We start from the raw sequence: 23,434 nt of genomic DNA, 5'->3' as shown, positions 1-23,434 counted from the left end.
GATATGATTGTAATACTTTGCATGTATTCAATACATTTCTCTTTTAAAATGTAAAAAGAATACACAACCACTGCTGAGCTAAATGTAGCAAGGCTAGCTTCTGTAATAAACATCTGTCTGGAGCATGCTACCTTTCAATGGCTTTCTAACGTAATGACCCAACAAGTTACTTGAAGAGCAGCCAGAAATCTGGCAGAGGAGTCTACAAAATATTCCAGCATTGACCAGCTTTTCTGACATAATGTTATTTTCAAATTTTCCCAGGAAGAACTGACTTCTTTGGCATAACAGGTTTTAGACCCAAACTGATTTTGGTTGCTTTTAATGGGAAGTATATTGTGCCTTAAATGAACACTATGCCAATAAATGCACACAAAATAATGTAGATTAGTGCCACATTAGGTGCATTATTTCAGCATGTGTTCATTGCCACAATAATTTATGCTTCAATACTTTCATAGCACTTCAATGCAGGCATGTCATGCTGTGATTTAGATGTCACTCTCCAATTTGACTGGAGCGCAAAGTTTTTTAATTGGTCACAAAAGGTTGGGGACCATGCCATATAAGTAGATCTGGCCCCTTGGATCCTTTTATTAGGTTACTATTTGGATGCTCGTCCAATTAGTCTAACTTCACTTGTACTTGTTAAATTACAGAAGTCCTCAATAGTATTCTGAAATACCATAACCAAATACCTTGATCTGCTACTGCCATTGAACATTAACGCACAGAAGAGCTATCTGTTCCAATACAGCAGATTCTTCCTCACCCCCAGTTGCATAAACATAGGACTTGGCCAAAGATGACAGCTTTTGTGAACTGCAATATTGTATTTCTTTCATTGAGTCAAAGTGCTCAACATTTGTCACATTTCCTACATTTCTATCACAGCGTACTAATGATTTCTCTTCTGCTCTCTTGCTACAGACACATTGTCTAGATGGATAATAAAACCAGTGTGGATAATTTCATCCTAATGGGACTGTCGAGTAATCCCAAGCATGATAGTTTCCTCTTTGTGCTCTTCTTCATCATGTATTTTACCACCCTGATTGGAAATGTTGCCATTATCTTAGTGATCATCAGAAGTCGTCAGTTGCACACCCCTATGTATTTCTTTCTCTGCAATCTGTCCATGGTGGACCTCTGCTTGACCACAGCTACAGTGCCCAAACTGCTGTTTAATCTCATTTCTGGGCAAAAGACGATTTCACTCTCTGGCTGTTTCATCCAGATGTATTTCTTCTTCTGTGCTGGAGTTATGGACGGCATCCTCCTTGCGATGATGGCATTTGACCGCTACCTAGCAATATGTGACCCAATGCACTATACAACCATCATGAGCTGGAGAGTGTGTGTCCTACTTGTGGCTGGCTCCTGGGTGATAGTGTGCTTGCATGCAGTGATGCACACAGTTATGATTACTAGGTTATCTTTCTGCAGCTCCAATGTAATCCATCATTTCTTCTGTGATGTCCCACCTTTGCTGAAGCTTTCATGCTCTACCACTTTTGCAAATGAGTTGATAATTTTTACTGAGGGCTCCTTCTTTATCATGGGGCCCATGATATTCATTCTGATATCATATATCAGAATCATTTCCACTGTACTTAAGATTCAGTCAACAAAAGGGAAGGACAAAGCATTCTCCACCTGCACGTCACATCTTACTGTTGTTACATTGTTCTATGGTGCAATTCTCTTCATGTACTTCCGGCCATCATCAAGTTACTCCTTAGAATATGACAAGGCGATCAGTGTTATATACACTGTAGTGACCCCAATGCTAAACCCATTCATCTACAGCTTGAGAAATAAGGAGGTCAAAGGGGCTCTTCGAAAAACTCGGATTAGATTCTGAGACTGTTTATATATAGAAATGAGTATGTGATGAAGCCATCTTCATAGTCAATTTTATTGTACAGTTACTTACAACCTTAACAACAAAAAGTTTTTTTTTTCTTTTAAATAAAGTTTTTTTCTTTTTAAAAATTATACAGTAGGGACTAAAATGTCGTTTTTATTATAGTCTGTTGGGATATAAGTATATAAAATATAACATAGAAGGAGACAGTAATGTAAAATGTGAAATTTTTTAATAAACCGTACTTCAGATTTTTTGGGCAATCACACAAAGGTGCAAGATCATTCTTATCAGTTTGTTAGTAAAAAAATGTAATATGAGCATAACCAGCAAATTAAAGCTCCAAGTGCTGCATCAAATTCGAATACCCCATGTATCAAGTCGTTTCACGTCAGACAACAGTACAGATTGAGAAAATTGGGGAAAAGAAAAAATGTGTCTGATTTTTAGCACTGCATGACATCATTGTCGACCAACATTTTTTCTACAACCCTTAGGAATTTTGTAAACTGGCTGTTTAAAAGGAAGTCTGTTGCTTTTAGACTTGTGTTCACTGCCTGCCTATAGGTCCGTCTACAATGCTAATTGAAAGGGGTTTTCAGCTGTAACCTCCTTTCTTTTAATAGGGTAGGGCATAGGCATGTGATGTGTGTAATGTTTCCTTCGAAAGAAATATACAGTCTGTAGCAGGCATTTTCAGTTGCCCTTTTATACCACTTTCTGTGGACTTCGCCTGGAAGGAGGCCAAAGCGATAGCGTATGAAGTCTTGACCGGCCAGCTTCTAAGTAAAATTAGGGCTAAGTATCTTGTACTCCTTTAAGACTGTCCAGGTGTGCAATCTGGAAGATAAGGACTCTTTGTATTTGAGCACAGATATTTTTTTCATGATCCCATTGACAAGTTTTTTTAAAGGAAACTGTGAACACCAACCAAGAACTTCGATGGTCAGGTCTAGATACCAGCGAACTGTAGCCTTCATTTGCTTGAAGTTCCAGCCAGAGCACTTGGCACAATTGGTTTTCTGAGGAGGACATGTTTTTATGTAGACCCCTTCCGTGCTATTAGCTGATTTAATAAGCTGAACTCCAGCCTTATCTGGGCTGGCAAAACATTTGAAGGGCGGTGAAACAGCAATCTGAATATTTTAGAGGCGATTGAGTTTATAGTTGTTAAGTTTCTGACTCGAGGGGCTACACTTCTTGAAGAAAATTCTCGGCATGAGTTTTGATGGCAATATTTTCAACAGAGGCCAATGGTCCATTCAGCTTGGTCCATTCAGTAATCTTTGTAGGGTGCAAAAAACAAAGAGCAAAGTGTTAACTTTACTTAGCAGATCATTCCTATGCTGTTGAAAGAAGCCTCTATCATCGAAAAGAGCTTCTAGATATCTGTATGTTGTTACTGGCTCCAGTTGATGACCGTGCAAGACCTATTTATGACCTTTTCTGCTTAATTCCACAATTATTAGTTTTTTTCAAGTTTATTGTCATGCCACTAGCTGAGGAATATTGAAATAAATTATCAATAAGGTGTTTGTAGCCAATTTTTGTCTGGCTGAGCGGGATCATATCATCAGCGTATAAAAGATCTGAAATGTGCATGGCACCTAATTTGGCGGCATCCACTTGTACTGCATCCTGGAAGGTCTGTATTTAAATTGCGTCCATCTTCCATTCTCATCCTTGTTCAGGTACCCATGCATAACAGCTGTATAGCATTTAAGAGGTGAGTCGGATGCCCCAAAATTACAGCTTTTGCCAAAGAAGGATGTGCTGCGCATAGTCAAATACTGCCTTAAAGTTTTTAAATCAGAGGTAGATCGGTTGTGTTTTTATCTTGAGCTTGTTCATTATTATCAATAGAGCCAGGTTGTTGGTTGAAGTGCCATCCCATTCAGTAAACCCTGTTTGATTCGGGGGGAAATTTGGTTATCTTCTGCCCACTGCACTGTTATGTTTCATAGGGTACCCAAATATAGACTTTAGTAGTCACCTGAACCTTCACCTACATTTACGGTACCAATGTACTACATAACAGGTTTTGGTATTGACCTTTTACCTAGTTGAGCGCTGCATAAATGTTGTGTGGTTTTCCCTCAAAACTAGCCTCATTAATTAGCATGAGGAGTCTCAGAATCGCAGCAGGATTACCATCTTCTGCATAATAACTATGTATAAGGGTCATCCCTTCCTTTATCCTCGGCCGACATGACACAGCAAGGTAGAACCCCTGAGGGTACCTATTGAGTATGTATACACCATATCTTTGCTGGGTCTGGCAGAGGAGAAAGAATTCCATGCTGACACACTGACAAAAGACGCTGAAGTTCCTTCACGCAGACACTCCAGCTCGCAGTGGTCTGACATCACTTGCATGGTGTCCCTCTTGAGACCATTACACGGTCCCACATTGTCTCACTTCAGGTAATGGGGTTGGTTTCAGCCTAGGGGGATTCTTGGCTCTACACCTACATACATGCTAGGTACACTTAGGTACATCTAGTTAGGGTTGCATCGGAGGAGTAGGCATTACTATTGTCATGTATTTATATGCTTGCGTATATTCATTGTTTTAGCACCATGATAGAATTCTACCATCCTTACTCTGTTAGTGCTTATAATCATTTATATCTTTTTTTGTCTTATGGTTGTATTAGCACATAAACTAGAACGATGCTGGTTCAATAAAGGTTTATTGAAAACGTCCCCACCGTTTATTCTCTGTATCTCTCTGAGACAAAGTGAGCACGAGTGACTGAGCGAAAAGTATTGTACTGTTTCCACGATCCCTGATGGGGCAGAGTTGTCATGTTTGATAGTTGCCAAGAACTATTCTCTCCTTGGTCCTGGACACCAATTCTACAGTTTATGTTGTCTAAAGGTGCAGATCTTATATAGATTTAATGAGAACTACACAACAGCACCAGATATGCAAGCAACAGAACTGCAAAGTGTTTTTCTTCAGTATCTAAGAGGGTGATCAAGAGGTAGTTTTCGGGTCGATGACGATCACTCTTCTCGAAGAGAGTTAGATTTGATTTATACAATGATTGTGGTAGACCATTTGGTCCTGGAGCCCCATCCTGCCTGCACCTTTGTACTGAGCTGTGTGTTTGTTCCTCAGAGAAGGTTTACGGAACAGCTCCCAGGATGAGGGTGTAAGTAGAGTAGAATGGCCTTGTTTGTAAAGTAGAGGTTGTCACCTTTGGGGAAAATTTTAAATGTTTAGTCAGGAACTTGACACAACTGGCTTCTGTTAGGTTAGAGATGGTGTCTGTAGTGGGGGCTCGGTTCAAGCTATTCACTGTTTCACAAAAGTCCCTTGAGTTTTTCTTTCTGGAAAGGTGAAATGCATATGCCCTAAAGTTTTGCTTTTGTGTTATTTTTTGTTTCCACATCATGTTCCGGTTTTATTTAGACGCTTCAGGGTCCAATGGATTACTAGGTTTCCCGGTGTGTCTTGGCTTGTCTCCGAATCCAGCTGCATTCCTTTCTAACTTCATTACAAGAAGCAGTTACTTTGATTCTTTTTGTATCTTCTGTGAATTCTTTGATTTGATGCAACCTGAGGCTGCTTAGCATTCCTTAGTTGCCCATTAATATTTTTATGAAAAGTGGCCTATTGGAAATTGGATTAGGAATAGCATTACTAAAGCAGTAATTGGCAAGTACTAGGGCTGTGCCACCAATGTGTCATATTCTGTTTTCTGACCAACATAGCTTTATTGTACCAAGCTCTCCCTGCAAGGAGAGTGCCTTTTGGTGGGGAAGGCTTTCCATATTAATTTCTGTACTTTGTTGCCTGCGGTCACTATCGATCATTTTTCCAATCTTAAATGATGTGACAAGGCAAAGTAAAGGGAAGGTGACTGCCGTATAATCTATTGTGAAATGCAAGCCTGCTGAATGGTAGGACCCTAGGGATTTTAGGACTTTCACTAATGCCACAGCCTTGGCGTCCCAGGAATCCCTACTTGCATCTCTAAGAGACTGAACATGGATGGTTCAGAGGTGATTCTGTTGGATTATTTATTCATCTCAATCAAGAGGACACAATAGATTCATATTAAAGTCGCCTGTAACTAGGATGTCTGGAGACAGTTGATCCTGTCGGCTGGCTAATAGAATGTTTGATAGTTTAGATACTAATGAATTCATAGATCCTGAGTCTGGGTGTATGTAGAGATGGATCAGTCAGAAAGGATCCTCAATTTCTTCATGACACTTCTGGAGTTCGACTATTAAAATACTATCGTATTCAGATTCCACAAGTTCGCTTTCTGTCTGCAGTGCTATGGTTACAAAGGTGACCAGGCCTCCTTTGGACATCCTGACTTGTTTGTTTTTTGAGCGCAGATCTAAAGTAACAAGCAAATCCGTCCAAGATAAATGGTAGGAGTGCCCATGTTTTTGGCAGGCAGATGACATGATTTCCTCTGAGGAGATCTGTAAAGTTTTAGTCTTGAGTTTTGGTCCGTATGCCATTGATGTTCCACAAGCAAAAGTTTAGTCTTTCCAATTGATTATCTGCTTGAGATCGCTGGGATTTGTGAAGTTTACGTTATCATGAACGATTGTCACCATTTAGGGTGCTGTGAGCCAGTCTAAATTTAGCAGTGCATTTTTGTCTGTTGTAGAAAGAGTACTATGTAATAAAGAAGTAGATATAGGTGATTTTCTAAAAGGGTTTATAAGGATCGAATGTTTGTTTGACATTTTTGGGGTCATGTAACTTTAAGGCATCCTTTAGGGTAACAAACGTTGCTGGATAGGCTGCAGGAGGAGGCATGTTAATGCCCAAGGTCAAGAAACACTTTTTTTCTGGAGGACCCTGCTAGCGGGCAAGTGTGCAGTCCAGGTCACAAGAGTAGATTCTTCCATCTTGTTGTCCGTTGAATCCAGAAATTCGATGGAATCGCTGTCCTCCGGGGTCACCTTTTCTAGGGAAGGCACTGCAAGTAATAGTTTTACGATGTTACTCCAGTTGAGAATGTCATGCCTCCCTCGAGACTGAAATTCTGGAGTGAAAACTGTTTGATTGTATCCAAGTCCCTGCCTAAATTGTTAAGAAAGTTAACTCCATCCTTTCCTCCTTTCTGTGGAATAATAAGAAACCTCAAATGTCTATTCTAAAATGAACACGCCCTAAGACAGAGGGAGGAGTCAATTACCCTGATTTTCAGGCTTACTAGAAAGCTTTCCTTTTGCGTCAAGCTTCTTTTTGGTTGCTTCATTCCACGGATGATTGTCCTCTTTGGTCCTCTGTTGAACACCTTTTGCTATCTCCTTTTTCCTTTCATGAATATCTCTCCTTCTCACGTAGGCCACAATCTCTCTCAACCCCTATAATAAAACATACTTCCAAACTCCTCGAACTAGCTTCCCCTTTGACCCACCTCACCATTGATTCTTTCCGTGAATCAACGATTTGGCATAATAAAAATCTAACTATTCGAGGTAAACCATTCTATTTGAAGACATGGAGACAAAAGGGATTAATATGGGTTCACCAGCTATTTTCACATTCAAATTTTATACCTTTTAATACGCTTAGCCACTCATTCAGTCTACCTACCTCCTTTATCCACAAATATGACCTGCTCAAGAAAACGGTTATGGATGTGTACATTCAACTCCCTACTACACACGACACTTCTGCTATTTTAGACCCTTCGCCATGACTCCATATTTTATTAAAATCCACACCCAAAGCATCCACTATTTATAGATTTTTACAAGTTGCCGCTGTTGTTAGACAAAAATCCAAAACAGAAGAGGCATGGGAACGAGATTTCGCAATTGAATGGCCAATATCCCTTTGGAAAAACAAATGGACCAAGTTACGCAGGTCTTCTAGGGCAGCTAACACAATGCAAACATTGTTCTTTGTCTATAATAGACTCATACTAACACGGCTACTTTGAACAAAAGGTTTCCAACTTTACCAGATACATGTTGGACGTGTATGTCATCAAAAGCTGATCTATTTCATATGCTATTTTCTTGTCCATCTGTCTACACTTTTTGGCAACAAGTTTGGTCTCAAATTAATTAGATTTTTTATACTAATTTTTCTTTTTCCTTTACTCACGTTTTCTTAGGTAGTCTTTCCTCTATTTGGGAGAATATTGCATTCAATGTCAAAGTTATTGATTTATTGTTAGAGATTGCTTTCCAGCAAATTACTATTAATTGGAAGGACTCCAAACAAATTTCCTATAAGGCCTGGTGGTATGCTGTTTGCCATAATCATAGACTGGATACCACCTTTGTTTATCCCTTACATATGGCAATGAAACGTTCAGACTTGTGGCCACCAGTTACGATGTATATTGATGCAAAGTGCCCAAAAAATTTCCAAGCCTCTGCCATTCCAGCAAGAAGTTCCTAAGCCACCTTGAATCCCCCAACATGCCCTGGGCCCTCATGCATAAATAATACCTACATGAATACACCTAGATAGAGAGTGGAAATGGCGTCCAGCATGTGCGCCACTATCTTTTTATTGGCAGGGTCACATGTCCTGTGATGAGTGTGCTGGATTGATGTGGATGTAAACCAGCCGTGCGGGAGTGACTGTGGCATGCTGACAACTAAACATGTGATCAGGAGATCACTACAGGGAAGACCTGGGACATGTAGCGTTGTCGTCATCCCCTGTGAGTGTAAGCGGAGTGGGCTGTCCTGGGTGTGAACAATGACTGCAGGGTTCTGGGCGTGGTTCCGTTCTGGGCTGGACAAGTAAATAAATAATGCGTGTGTCTCTGTTGTAGTGTCTGCGCCCCCCGGACCGCAATCGTCAATGTGTCACCCTGTGACCCAAGTCCCACAACAAGAGCAACATGGACCTAAGGGGGAATCACTGACCCTCCATTCATCCATACTTCCACACTTGAATGATCATAGACATGACACATCTGTGTGAATTTGAATGTTTAATGCACATTCAGTGGAGTCTTGTAGCTGGAGCAGTACAGGACCATGCAAACCCCACTTGACATTGTTGGCCCTTGGAGGGCCAGCCGGAGTCCTTCAGGGAATGACAAGTTTATCGGAAGAGGAAGAGTTCAGTCCGCAGTCTGAATGCAGTGTCAATGGTGACCAAACAGAATATGGCATTCCATGTCGAGGTCCAAGGTTAGTGTTGCAGAGTGTATCGGGGACAGTGGAAGGTGATGATGCAGAGATGAATACTACTGTGTCCTTCTTACATCTGCATCTTTGTCCTCTGCTATTTCATGTGCCTCACATGTGGGTGTCGGTGTTCTGTCTCCAGCACTCTGTGGCAGTGATACCTCAGGGGCCGGAGGTGGAATGTCTGCCACACTGTGTGGCACTGACACTTCAGGGGGCGGAGATGTGGATGGAGGTATAGCAGCAGCATGCATCAGCGCCAGGCCTTGTGGCAGCAATGCCATGAGGAGGGTCCTTAGGGCATTGAGGAACCCAGCTACCTCTCGCTGGTGTGCAGCCGTGGAAGCCCCTCTTTCCGGCTGCGACCGCTCCATGTTCTCCAAGACCCTCCGCATGTGTCCCAACTCCCGGGGGACATCGCTGGAGAAACTCTGACTAGACAGTTGTTCTTGTCTCTGAGTCAGGACTCCAGCGATGTCAGCCATGGATCGTTGGAGAGCATGGAGTGGACTGTGGGTGTCCGTTAGGGAGTGTGAGGGGTCCCTGATGGGACTTAGACACCCGAGTATGGCACCTAGTTTGGCTGTAATGCGGTCAAACCCCACCTGCACCAGTTCAGCCAGCTTCTCCTGGCACCCCAACACACGGTGTTGGAAGGCCATGTGTTGTTCGTGGGGGTCCTGGGAGGCAGCCGTGGTAGTGGGTGCTGCCTGCTGTATGTTCTGTGCAAGGTGTGGGATCTCCTTGTTGCAGCTGGGCTGCCCTGCTCCTGCAGGTGGGGTGCGGAGGCTGTCCACGAGCTGTTGGAGGGTGTTGGGGTCAAAGGTGTGGTGGTCCTCTTCGTCATCAGAGAAGAGAGGTTCGGCCTGCTCTGCCGGAGGTTTTGGATTTCCCTCTGCAATGTGAAGGGGAGATGCAGTTTAATATTGTGTTCACATGTATGTTGATGCATTGTACATGTTTACATTCGATTTGTATGACAGTGTACATTGTGACTGTTTGGGAGGAGCTGCCTATTTGAAGAGGGACAGTGGACATTTTGACTACATCATGGAAGTGTGTACTTGTACATTGTCAACTCACATTTCCCTGCAATGCCAAATATGATTGGCTAGTTTCTACACACAAGCGGCACCAGTGATGTCTTCTGTTCTATTGGGGACGTGTTGCGGTTTGCACCACATCATTGTCAATGTTGATGTGCTCTGAATGATATGTGTGTGTGCTGCATTTTGGGGTAGTCGCCCCTGCAGCTCTGATTTTGCTGACCCTTATCCCTTTCATATGGTGTGCCTTTGACTTCTGTGCTTATACAGTGCTAAGATGTTGCGTACTCTGGTACATTGGTATCTTGGTGGGAGTTTGAGGTCTGAGGCATGGTTTGTCTGCAGATGTGCTATACTTAATTGTGCATGTGTGCCATTGTGCCCATCTCCCCCCTTCCCCCAGTCCCTGGTCTTTACTCACCCTGGTGCTGTTTTGTCCGGTCATGTTGAGCAGTGTCCAGTCCCCCAACTCCTGCCACCGTCTCCCCACTGATGACTGTGGACACCATTTCCTCCATCTCGTCTAGCTCCTCCTGTCTTGCTGGACTCACACCTCCAGTCTGCATTGCTGCCTTCTGGTTGTTCGCGAGTTTCTGCTTGGTTTGGCACTTCACATCATTTCAGCGCATCTTGACCTCTTGCATTGTCCTCTTCAGCACTCCAACTGCATTCACCTTGTCCATGATGAACTGCCATATTCCATTTTTTGTTGCCAATGACACAGTGGAGGTAACGAACAGTAGTTGATGGTGTTCTACCACCTCCGTTATCAGGATCCTGTTTTCCTGCAGACTGAACGGCTTCTTCCTACTCTTCTTGTCCTTGCCCTTCCCTGAACCCGAGGTCCCAGGCTGGTCCTCCAGGGGGCTTGTGGGGTTCTGGTTGTCCTCTGTACTTGCTCCGGCTACCTCCATTGTGCTTCGCTGTTGTTTGGCTTTTGTTTGTATGTTTTGTTTCTACTTTTATAATGATTTTTCCCGCCTGACGTGTGTGAATTGCAGGCCTGGCAAAGATCATTGCTGATTTTTTTATCTTGGGCCTATCATAACTTTCTGCGCATTGGGGTTTACATTTTTATTGCCATCCCAGTGACTTTATCACAGAAATTTGACACGTTATCGGGAACATATTGCATGTTATCACTGTGTTGTGACTAGGACGTTAACATGAAATTATTTTCCCGCGATACGCGGCAACGTGAAACATTGCGATAACCGATTTTGGCAAAGATTTTCACACGTTCTTGAGAATATCCCCCTGTGTGTCATGTCTTATAGTATCTCTCCTCCCAATCTTTCTTTACCAGCTGTCGCCCCAGTTCCATCTCCCAGCACCTCTGTCCCACTGTCTTAGTCAGTGGGATGACTTGTTGTAGTATTCCATACAGTTCCGTGATGAGACGCTTATCTGGGGTTTTTGTTACCAACCACTTCTCGAAGGAGGTAAGGGGCTGTTGTGTCCTTTCTGAGGTCCATGAGGTGGTCACTTGGCTACGGCAAGGGCCTTTTCCAGGGTGATTGGGCCCTCCTGGGCACCCAAACTGGTGCCGCATGGGTGAGGTTTCAGTTGCCTCTTCTGATCCCAACTCATTGCAGTGTCACAGTGGGAGCTGTGTTCTAGGAGTCCCTACACTGCTCCTGAAGCTGAGGGCCACACATCATTGGGTTTTCTTCCCGGGCTCCTCGGGTATGCAAAGCTCAGTAAGTGGCATTGCTGCTGGCCACTATGCCCTGTATGAAAGTCGTGTATGAAAAAACAAGGGACAACCTACTCACACGGAACCAGGGTACTTTACAGTTTAACAGAAAACAACGGTTTCTGTGGAAATCAGTCAATGATACTTAAAACATATTAGCACAATCACAATAATTGAAGGCAAGGAGATGTCGGAAAGAGAAAAGGCATATAACACAAATTTGGTATGGAATTCCGTTGTTTTATATAATGTAAACACATTTTTTTAAATCCAGTGCATGGTGCCCCTAGTGATTGTGAAACCTATGTTTCAAGGTTGTGACTCATTGTGACATAAAAACAAGGTTTCATCAAAAATTTAAAAAAGCGACCATTATATCAATGGGTGCTCGCAGCCTTCTAATGCAATAATAGTAGCTGAGAAATGGTTTGCTTCACTTAGTTGATAACGTTTCGACCCACTTGACAATGTGGGGTCTCATCAAGACCTAGCAATGAAGGAGCACCTAAGAAATCTAATAATAACTATGTTTTCAGTAAATGGGGTATGGTGGAAAAAAATAGAGAAATACCTCAAAAGGGTAGATTGTCATGCGGTAATCATACCTGGGGATGACTGTCAGATAATGTGGTGTGCACCGTGTCGAGGTGAAAAAGGACAGAGGGTACTTACATAGGGTCCAACCACCAAGGGCCAAACACAACAATTCTCCCAGGCAGTAATCATCTGCTTCCTGTCACTCCCACTGCTTTGGGGAGTTAGAAATGCTCGGGGCTGGGTGCTTCAGGGGCCCGGGTTGGCTTCCAGACCCAGTCAATCTGTGTGTATCGCCTGGCGCCAGTCAGGGAGGCAGTGGGTTCCCAGTGCTTACTTACATGGCCCCTGTAGATCTCCAGCTGCCCCCAGGGATACCTGCAGTGCAGGAGAAGCACAGCATCATGACTGTGAGACAAAAGTGGTTTGTCTCTGCTAGGTCAGCACTGCCTGAACCTTACTTTTGGACATCAGTCCTTGTGGCTGCTCCTGTAGCTGCAGGTGCATGTGTTCAGCCTGTGGTCATTTGCTTTGACTGTGGCTCATTATGGGTGTTGCAGGGCTAGCCTTTCCTGCATCTCTGATTCTGCCGCCATTTCCTTTCTTGGTCACACCTCACTTTCAATCTCTGGGGCTGTGAGGCTTGTGATGACTTTAATTCCTGGGCACTTGCAGGGAGTTGTGGTGGGTGGTATTGCTGCTAGCGACTGTTGTCCTGGACTGGTCATCGTGGCTTGTGGTGCTGCAGCATGGCCAACATCACTGGTGCCACGGGTGCGGCCAATTTCTGGCAGTCCCTCCGCGGCTATCGTGGGCACGGATCTAGCACTGTGGGGCTTAGTCTCAGGCAGTGTCCCTGATGCCTGGTGTGCCCCCAGGTCTAAGTGGCAAAGTGAGCTAAAGAAAGATGATGGATTCAACTGAGATCTGTGACGGGGGGTGAGTGTCTGAAAAATGTCCGCTCTGCCCATCATCTCCATGTATTTACTTTGTTCACCCTAAGTTTGCAGGGTATGCCCAGACATGGGTCCCTTGCTCACTTTGCCACTGGATTCAAGCTAGCCTGGCTGATGAGTGGTGCTACCCCAAAACCTGTCCCAGGATGCTTGTTTCCAGTCCAGGGAAGACCTGGCTTGGCAGTTCGGGCTGGACTATTCCCATGACGAATGGGGTCAAGAATGGCTTGCATATGGTTGGGTCTGATCTGGGGTGGCAGAGTTTGCTAAAGAACGATGATGGATTTAACCCAGATCTGTGACTTGGGGTGAAAGTTTTAGCGCTTTGTCCATCATCTCCTTGTGTTTCCCAAGTCTAAGTGGGCACCCCAGGCCACCTGCTATGAAGTGGGAAGGGCAGGTAGCAGGGCCCAATCAATGGCGGTCACACAGGGATGGGGAAACACGTCCTACCTGTACGCCAACTTGACCATCCCCCACCGATTTAGATTTTAGATCGTTTTTCCTAACCTTACCTAGGAATATGATTTTAATTCAGAAGTAGACATTTACCAAAAGAAATACTACTTTAGCCCATGAAGTGAAAAAACCCTTTGGAAACTGTCCCCACAGGGGTAAACCAGAAAAAAATGTGAGGCATTTCCCATTGGCCATCTATGCAGCAGGCCGAGGGTTCTTCAAAAGCCTGATTATTTGTGCCTTAGCTAATGTGGAATGTAGATTTTCCTTTGAAGGGGTGGGCTGCCGTGTTTACTCACAAAAGATCAGGACTGCAGTGGCAGGTAAAAGAGACACTGTTTCTGTCTCTGATGTAAAGACTACAGGCAACATGTGAAATTAAATGATTATGCCAGGGTATTTTCTTTTGCCATGGCCTTCATTTATTTAATTAAGTGGAATTTGATTAGATAATTTCTTAACTTATTTAGACAGAAAACTTGTTGTGAAATATTTATTACTTTGTCAATAGTCAGAGCCAAAAAAGACCAGCACGCCCAAGCCCATTTAAAGGAGGAAGAATCAGAGGAGACAGCAGTGAAGAGAAAAAGCTCCACACTGGAGGGCACATTTAGTATCATTTGATGTAATGCGGTGCAGCAAGTCCCCTAGCTGGCTGCATTGCGTGAAAGGAAGAGAGCAGAGATGCTTCATATTTACAATGATATTGAGCATTTCTGCTCACTGCATGAGTTGATGCAATTTCTGCTGTCTAGCAACAATGGAGGAACGCTTGCACGACAGTGCAAGGGTGTCAGTGTTATGGGCAAGATTCCTATTTTTATGTCAGCTTCAGAATGCAGCCAACATGGAAAGACTAAGTAACAAGGAGAAATAAAGATATTTCTCCTTGTTATGCAACCGTAGAGTTCCCGACCCATTTTAGGTCAAACCCAGGTTTTACAAGTCTTTGTTAATCTGGATTTGTGTAGAAATACATAGGTTATCGCCCCCCAGGTACAGCTGCAAACTTTTTAGCATCCTGTGGCGAGGCTTTAGCAGAGCGAGCTTTGAGATTTTCGAAGTTTGTTCTCCTTGGGGATATTAACATCCACCTTGATTGCAGCGAGGAGGCAGATTCTGTTGCCTTCCTAGACTCTTTACATCTTGTAAACCTATCTCAAATGGTCTTGTTCCCAACTCATCAGGGTGGTCATACTTTTGATGTAATTTGTTCTAATTTTCCTACCTCAGTTATGAAGCCGCGCCCTGTGGCATGGTCGGATCATTTTCCTATCTTTTTTTCTTGGGCGTTACAAGACTCTTGGAGTCCGTCCAACAGTAAACGCCCGCCCCTCTCCAAGAAGGTGGATCCTACTCAGCTCAGCCTTGTGCTTGAAGTCTCTCAGCCCACCTTTGGTACAGATATGGAGGTTAATGTCAACCAATTTGATGAGTGGATCACAGGCGCAGTGGCTTCCGTGTCGGCTGCTGGGCTGCCCAGGCTGAGAAGGGAGGCCCCCTCTAAGCCATGGTTTACTCCCTCGCTGCGAAGTCTTAAGCACATCTGCAAAGCCGCAGAGAGGTCCTGGCGTTCCGGTGGATACCAGCACTATGACAAAGTACTTCTCAGATCTAAACAAAAACTCTATTATAGAGCAATTAGGGAGGCCAAGGGCCTGTACTATGCTGCCCGTATTGAATGAGCAAATAACAACGCTAAAGAGATCTTCGCCATAGTGCAGAGCTTCCTAGCGCTCAAGTAGCTGTGGCCCTTGTCTCGGACACCTGGTGTAATACGTTGGCATCTTTCTTTAAGGATAAGATTATTAGCATCCAAGAGACATTTCGGCCTTCAATGAAGTCGGCCAGTCCTGAGCAGGTTCCCCCCTTATCTAGGGCTTTTCCGTTCTCCAGTTTCTCGGAGTTCTATCTGATTGACCTGCCCGGCACCCTTAGAATTCTTAAAGCCCTCAAGTCTGGCTCGCCAAACGATCCATGCGCTGCCAGATTACTCTCGGATGTGGCAGATACCATCAATTCTGAGGTCAATTACTTGGTTAATCATTCACTAAGGGAAATTTAAATGTGTGTGTAAATGTGCTTGTACTTATATAGCGCACAGCTACCCCAGACCGGGGTCTCCCAGCGCTGTATTCATACCGCTAGGGAACCCTTCCTGGCTTTTCCCTGTGAAATGTCCACTCCTGGGCATTCCCAGGGTGAAGCCAGGCATCCCCAGCGCTGTGGGGCCGTTGTGGAGATTAAGCAAGCTATTGCCCAGAGTTGCAGCGTGGGACCCATGATTAGAATAGGCACTGAGGCGAGAATATCCGGTCCGCGGAATTTATAGCCTGAGACCCTGCCGCGATGGGAATCGAACCCTGGTCCCGGACCAGTGCTCTGCATCGAGGTCTCCCGCTCTAACCATTGAGCCACACTTCTCCACAAAGGGAAGGGAAGCACATGTGCCCATGGCATGGAAACATGCTTTAATTTTGCCACTTCTTCTTAAAAAGCCATCCCTTGATCCTCTGCTCCCAGAAAATTATCGACCTATCTCGCTTCGGCTTAGTTTAGCTAAAGTTTGCGAGAAGGCGGTCACGCTCCAACTGACTAATTTTGTCGAGGATGCTGGGGTTCTCCATCAGGCGCAGTCTGGATTCCGTGCCTCCTGCAGTACCGAATCTGCCCTGTTGGAGGTTTCGGAGTCGATTCGGGAGCGTCTGGACGCCGGCAGGAAAGCGGCACTAATATTGCTCGATCTCTCGGCGGCGTTCGACGCGGTGCCTCACGCCATGCGCCTTGACCGCCTCTCGGATATTGGAGTGTCTGGGAAAGCTTTGCTTTGGATCAGCTCCTTTCTTGAGGGAAGGATGCAGCAGGTTTGGCTTCCTCCTTGCGCCTCGGTCCCCTTGAGGGTTACTACAGGGGTATCGCAGGGGCCGTCACTTAGCCCTCTGCTTTTTAACATCTATGTGACTCCGCTGATTTTTCTGGCAGAGTCTTTGGGGGCTAAAGTGATGGCCTACGCGGATGACACCCAACTGCTGTTCACTTGGAATAAAGAAGACGACTCGGTGGCCAGACCTCATCAGTGTTTGTCCTCCGTCTTTCAGTGGTTGGCCAATGCACAGCTGAAATGCAATGAGGCAAAGTCGGAAGTCCTGTTGTTCGGCTCTTTTTCCTCTGATTTTAGAAGAAGACTTTGGCCTTCGGGCTTTCCCTGACCCCCAGCGATAACTGGAGCCGTTAAAAATCTCGGCGTATGGTTTGATGAAAACCTGAACTTTGCTTCACATATAAAAAAACTTGCTGGCACAGGCTTTGGGCTGTTGAGGAGTCTCAAGAAGTTTCTACCCCTGCTGCCAGACAGGGACAGAGAGATGGTGGTGCGTGCTCTGCTTCTCTCCCGATTATACTATGCTAATGCCTTCTTGGTAGGATGCTCGGGCCACCTTGTAAGGAAATTGGAGGTGGTCCAAAATTCGGCTGCCAGACTTCTGGGCGGCTTGTCCACCTGGCATAGTGCTCGGGCTCAACTTCAGTCTCTTCATTGGCTTCCTGTGGAATCACGCCTTAAATTTAAAATGTTGTCTATCGTTCAGCGGGCCCTTTATGGTCTCGGCCCCAAGTATTTGCAGGACAGATTTTCCTTCTACATTCCCAGGAGACAGTTGAGGTCATCATCACTGCTGCTTATGCAGACCCCCAAATTCAAGCGTGAACGATTGGGGGGTAACTCGTTCGCCCGCAGAGCCTGCCTTGCCTGGAACTCTCTTCCCCTGACTCTGAGGGCCATCTGTCATGCGCACCTGTTCAGAAAGTCCCTGAAGACATTGCTGTTTTGATGAATATCTGTGGCCTGGCCGCCTTTTCTGTTGTTAGCGCCGGGACACTTACGAGTAGCTGTGCGCTTAATAAATTAAAATAACATACCATAACATGCCATGGAATGCCCATGCTCTACCCATGTAACACCTTCCTGATGCAAAGTAATGCAAGGCAGAGCTATGCTTTGAATTGCATTACTTTGTATTTACTAAACCACACAAAGTCATCCAAAGTGGCATTGTGTTGCTTAGTAAATGCTAAAAATGATTTGGCGTTGGGATGCGTTACAAACCTGACGCAAATCCAACTGAAAATTATAGTAAATCTGGGGCTAGATATGCAAGGAGTACATCATTTTCCACATACCAATTCATATGAGCAATCTTCCTAATAAATTAATTTACTCACCAGGTTTCCGTGAGTGATGCTGAGACATTTTTGTTGTTGTTTTTTTACAACCTACAGTAAGGTTTAATGAAAATATTCAACTCCGTATTGTTGGCAACGTTGCCAACCCTTTAACCTCCCATAAATCAGCAAAGAAACAGTGAGGATGCATGCAATGTCCTTAACTGGTATTCATCTTGCCATGAAATTATTATGAATTTTAAATCTACCATCCACCAGGACACCCCAGCCCCATAATTCCTACAGAAAAGAGATGAAAGGGGGCGTGGCCTGGCGGTGTAACATGGCAGACGTGCCTTAGCGAGGTTCCCTCAGCCAGATCGTAATACTTCATTAATCCTTATCATCCAGCCATCCTGATCCAACCAGTGCCTCGGCGGGGTCCAGAGACACCCTGTAGTCGCAGATTGAGGGCTCCAGTGGTTGCATTTTTGGTGCAAGACAGCCATGGTGAGATCGTGCAGGGTGCAGCCTTGGTGCAGCGGGCGAGGCATAGGCTGCCGTGACATTATGTGCCCAGTTGGGTGGGGAAGGGATCGCAGTGTGAGTACCTGCAGATCACAGCCTGGCCGGGGCCTTGGTGAGAACTCCGGCAGACATTTTGAGCCATAACATACAAGCTGGACGCCTTGTTGATCACCGCGATAGTTTATACCCGACTGGGTGGGGGAGATGCTGTGCGGCCTGAGTGCTGGTGGACCGTGGCCTGGCTAGGGCCCCAGGTGAAATCTCAGTGGCAATTTCGGGCCGTGATATACTGGAGGCTCTACTGACTTGTGGCTTGGGGCGGTCCGGGAGACGGCGATGGGTTTCCTCGCCCCCCCTGAATACCACACGAGGAGTAGGAAACCCATATACACCTTAGGGACCTGCTCTGCACGACTGACTGGGCCCCCCCTGGATTTACTTGTGGGGGCTGGGGAGACTGCCGGATTGGGTGATCCCAGTACTGTCTGCATGGGCAGTGCCATGCTGATCTTGGGGATATCCCAATTACTGCTGAATGTCGACTGGGGGCTGTTGATGACTGGACTCATTCTCCTCCTTTCCTGCTGGGTAATCCGTGGCAAACAAGGGATGGAGTGAGACCCCAGGCCTCTGCCCTGCTCCTACCAAGATACTGAATCTCCCGGCTGGGAGCACAGCCTACTTGCTTGGCTCTTCCTGGAGGCCCAATTTATACTGGGTGGTTACCCATTGGATCTGGGCGGGTCTGGGGTTGTGAGTTGGCGCCCACTAGTGGAGGTGGGGGAGCCCTTCTCACAGAAGCGCCTGGGCCAAGTACGGTGTGGCTTTTGGGCACGGTACCCCCCCGGCCGCCGCCTTTGGAGAACCAGCTGAGAGAGTGCCGGGTGATATCGGCCTGTATCAAGATCAGAACTCAGGCATACTTGGACCTTTTAGCTAGACCACCATGTTTCAAATACCTACACAAGATGGCCAAGGACAAGCCACCTGGAATGGCGTCCAAGCAAAGCATGATAGATAAATCTACTGGAGCTGTAGCCCACGGGTGGAATTAGGGTGATCAGGACTTAAATAATGCAGCGCTGTTGGTGGCGATCATGCAATCCCGGGAAACTCTCGAGGCCAAGATTGGGGCCGTCAGCTCCGACATTATGCTGCTCAGAATTGCTGTACAGAGCATTACAGAGTCAGAATCCCGGATCTCAACAGTAGAAGACACAGTGAACATTGCTCAGAAGAAAGTATCTGCCCTAAAAACACTTACCAATGCCTGGTGACGCGGGTGGAGGACACAGAGGGATGCGCCTGCAGGAACATCCTCCACTTTGTTGGTTCCCCAAGGGCTGCAAGGGCAGCTGCGTAGAGGACTTCCTTGTTAAGTGGCTCATGGAATGGCTCCCGCCCAACACAGTTTACCCCTGCTTGATAATCAGGCTTGCACATCAGGCCCTGATGCAGAAGATGCCGCTGGGACACCTGCCCTTGACCAATAATTCCGCGGCTTCCCAGTTATAAAGACAGGGATACCATATTGCAGTAGGCCAGATTGAAAGTGACTCTCATGTTTGCCTCACAACATATTATGATTTTCCCCGCCTACACTAAGATGGTGCAACAGCACAGACAGTCCTATGTAGAGACCAAGGCACGTCTCTGTGGCCTCAAGATCCAATATTCCCTGCTGTTCCCAGCTCGCTTGAGAGTGGTCTGCCAGTCATGAACACTTACTTTGAGACACCAGAAGAGGTTTTCCGCTGGACCAATGAAACTGTAAGACCCAAGTCTCACACTCCATCTAGATTTGACTGACTCCTTATCCGGAGGACATGGACGAGGCTCCACCGAGGTGGTTGGTGAGCTGCAGCACTGTAAGAAACATTCCAAGATACGCAGCAATTCCCGTCGGAGACTAACAGATGATCAACCAGAACTAACAGTATGCCAATTGATACCCAGCCAAGACCTTCATGAAGACTGATGAATTTCGATGAAGATGATAATTGGGCTACAATGTACATACTTTCCTCTGCCGTAAGACATTAACATGCGCAGGGGATTATTAGTGGGGATCCATTGGTTACATGTTGCTGCTACCCCCCCGTTGGGGCTCGAGGGCACAGTATGCTGTGCTAGATACTTCAATATTTATGAGGTATTGGGGTGAGGGGTTGGTGGGGGGATTAATGAGAAGTTTTTGAAGTTCACATTCTTTGTTAGTGCCATTGCTAATCACTACACACATGGTCCCGGGCTGTTCAGGCTTTTCAACTGAAAACATTTCTTCATGGGTTTCTATGGCAGACATGACACCTAGCCCGATGACCTCCAGAAACCGAGAACTTCAGGTCATTAGTTGGAACATCCATGGCCTCCTAGATAAAAATAAGTGGGCGCTATGCTGCAACAGGCTAAACACTATAGTGCCGACATCCTACTCTTACAAGAGACTCACTTACCAGGCACTAAGACACCGCGCTGGCACGATTTGGGTTTGAGCAAGCCTTTCATTCTGGGTTCACAAGGGGGTCCGGAGTGTAGCGATATTTATTTACGGTAGTGTTCCTTTTGTCCATCGTAAGTCATGGCCTGACCCACAGGGTATGTTGATAGTAATTTCTGGAACATTATATGGGGAGCCTCTTGTCCTTGGCAGCGTATACGCTCCCCCCATTTGCATGGAACCTTGTGGAGCATTTGACAATGCTCTGGACAGAGATCCCGCCGGGAATGATGGTAGTAGGAGGAGACTGGAATGATGCACTATGCCCGATAATGGACAGATGGCGCAGGGCGATCAACTGTGGCCCTAGAATCCAAGCTGATTTCCATGATTCAAGGGATAGGATGGGCAGATTCCTGGAGGGCGCTGCACCCCACAGAAAACAAGTACACATACTTCTCTGGTATACATGAGCCCTTCTCTTGCATAGATTACCTTTTTATATCAGCAATCCACACCCATAGAATAAAGTCCACCTAGAGTCTGCCCCAGGGCCTCTCAGACCATTCACCAGTATCTTTGGGGCTGTCACTGGGCCGGTGGTGCTCCCCATTCCGATGGCGGCTCTCGTCCTGGCTGCTGCAAGATAAGCAATATCGGCTGCACATCCACACATCCATTACAGAATATTATTCACACAACACAGGCTTGGTTGCATCCCCTATAACACTATGGGAGCCTATAAAACCCAGGCTTAGAGGGGTGGGGACCACCAGCGCTCTTTTTTGGGATACAACACATTTTTCCTCATCAGGCTTTGACCAAGAGTAAGATAAGGAAAAACACACACGAGGAAACGAAGGAGGTAGAGAATGAGGGAAAAAACTTCAGGAAAGTAGGACACAGAAACCTGCAAGTAGTGCTTTAAGTATGTCTCTAATAGGAGTACGACCTATATAATTAAGGGCGTGGCATGAACAAGAAAAATAAGGGGCATATTTACAACAGAATGGCAGAGCGCAGTGATATGCCAAAATTGGTAACGCCGCACTCCCACATTCTGAAAATGCAGGGATGCGCTGTATTTACAATTATGTGGATTACCCTATTGCTGACACTAAATTTAGCTGCCTAGCCTCAAAGCAAGCACCCTTGCACCATAGTGTAAAGGTGCTTGCATTACAGGGGATGATTGTTCATGTGTAGGAAGGTGTCCCTAGATAATGAGGATTTGGAACTTCTATGTGTACTGCAGAATGCAGCACATATAGAAGTTACAAATCCTCATTATCTATTGATTATTTATCTGAAGGAAGGGACACCTTCCTGCACGTGAACAATCACTAATGGTGATTTGCTCTTTCTTTGTGTGCTGGACAATGCAGCATGCATAGAAACATCAAAAGCGAGGAGAAATTCATTGTTTCTGCTCGTTGCACCAGTTTAAGATCAGGTTTTTCCTTGTCTTATTTTTGGCGGTGCTCCATACGTTGTAAATATGGGGCCCTTCAAGAAGCAATGGGTGTTGAAGCAGAACGCCCACTGCAACACCCATTTCCCTCCCCTTTCACGCTAAGTGCTACATGAGCAGGCGCATTATTTACAAGGTGAGGTTAAGCCACGTAAGTGGCTTAACCCCTTCGCTGCTGCGGACATTCCGCTGCAGCGCTGGGGGGGGCAGGGGGGCAGCGCGGTGGGCCTGTGCTCATGACGGAGCCGCTCCGTCATGAGCCACGGTTGAGCTGTGCTCATGACGGAACGGTTCCGTCATGACTCCGCCCATTTGCGTTGTCCCCCCGCACAGGCGGGGAAACAGCGCCGCGTAGGCGGAGCGGCCGCCAACCGTCGTGTCATGACGGAACCGTTCCGTCATGAGCACACGGCAACCGTGGCTCATGACGGAACGGTTCCATCATGAGCGGGGAAGGGGTTAACATCCCCTTGTAAATACGGCAAAGGGGTTATCGCCACCCAAACGTCACAAAAGTTACGTTCTGTAGGCGATAACCCCTTGCAAATTTACCCCTACATTTTTGTGATACCAATAGTATGCCACGGACTCGAAGTCTGGTGCAAGGTTAAGGAAATGTGAAACAAAAACAGGAACTAAATCGCTGCTATGGATTACCTTAATATTTTTTACAAGAATTAGTCAGAAGTAATTACAAATGGGATTGAGATCCAGGACGACCTGCTCCACTTAACACATTGGGGTAACATAGGCCGCCGCAATCCCTGCGGTGTGAGAGGGCCCCAAGTTCCAAGGGGCTGCCACAGCACAGTACCTTGGCCTCTGAGCTCCTGACTAACTCCAGAGGGAGGTCCATGTACTTTGCAGTGAGGCCCCCTCAAGTTTTATTATGCCACTGACTTAACACCCTTCCTGCATGAAAGAGATAAAGGGGCAGAAATTGCCTGGTAGTGAGTTCATAAAGGAAATTAGCTCCAGTAACTGAATCACATTTAGAATATATTTAATTATGTCCTGTTTATTTCCAAGCAGAAAAAAGAAATCCTATTTACTACCACTTATATTGTCACTTCTTCACTCTGCTTATTTTTCACTTCTCATTATTTCCTATTTCTATGCAAAGTATAGGCATGCCCCAAACT

General features: G+C 45.7%; 1 protein-coding gene across 1 annotated transcript; it reads left to right on the top strand.

The window, feature by feature from the left end:
- The first annotated feature begins 940 nt into the window (after positions 1-940).
- Positions 941-1,864, top strand: LOC146796942 (olfactory receptor 1f45-like). Its single transcript, XM_085630277.1, has one exon. It carries the CDS (start codon positions 944-946, stop codon positions 1,862-1,864), a length of 921 nt encoding a protein of 306 aa, XP_085486403.1. The 5' UTR covers positions 941-943.
- Positions 1,865-23,434: the final 21,570 nt, after the last annotated feature.

Source organism: Triturus cristatus, chromosome 10, assembly GCF_964204655.1.
Source record: "Triturus cristatus chromosome 10, aTriCri1.1, whole genome shotgun sequence".
Classification (NCBI taxonomy): domain Eukaryota; kingdom Metazoa; phylum Chordata; class Amphibia; order Caudata; family Salamandridae; genus Triturus; species Triturus cristatus.
The sequence above is the reverse complement of the archived record's forward strand: the minus strand, read 5'-3'. Positions and strand labels throughout refer to the sequence as shown.

Bases quoted from the DNA above. Each gene is read 5' to 3' on its own strand.
- LOC146796942 (XM_085630277.1), top strand. From the start codon at position 944: ATGGATAATAAAACCAGTGTGGATAATTTCATCCTAATGGGACTGTCG.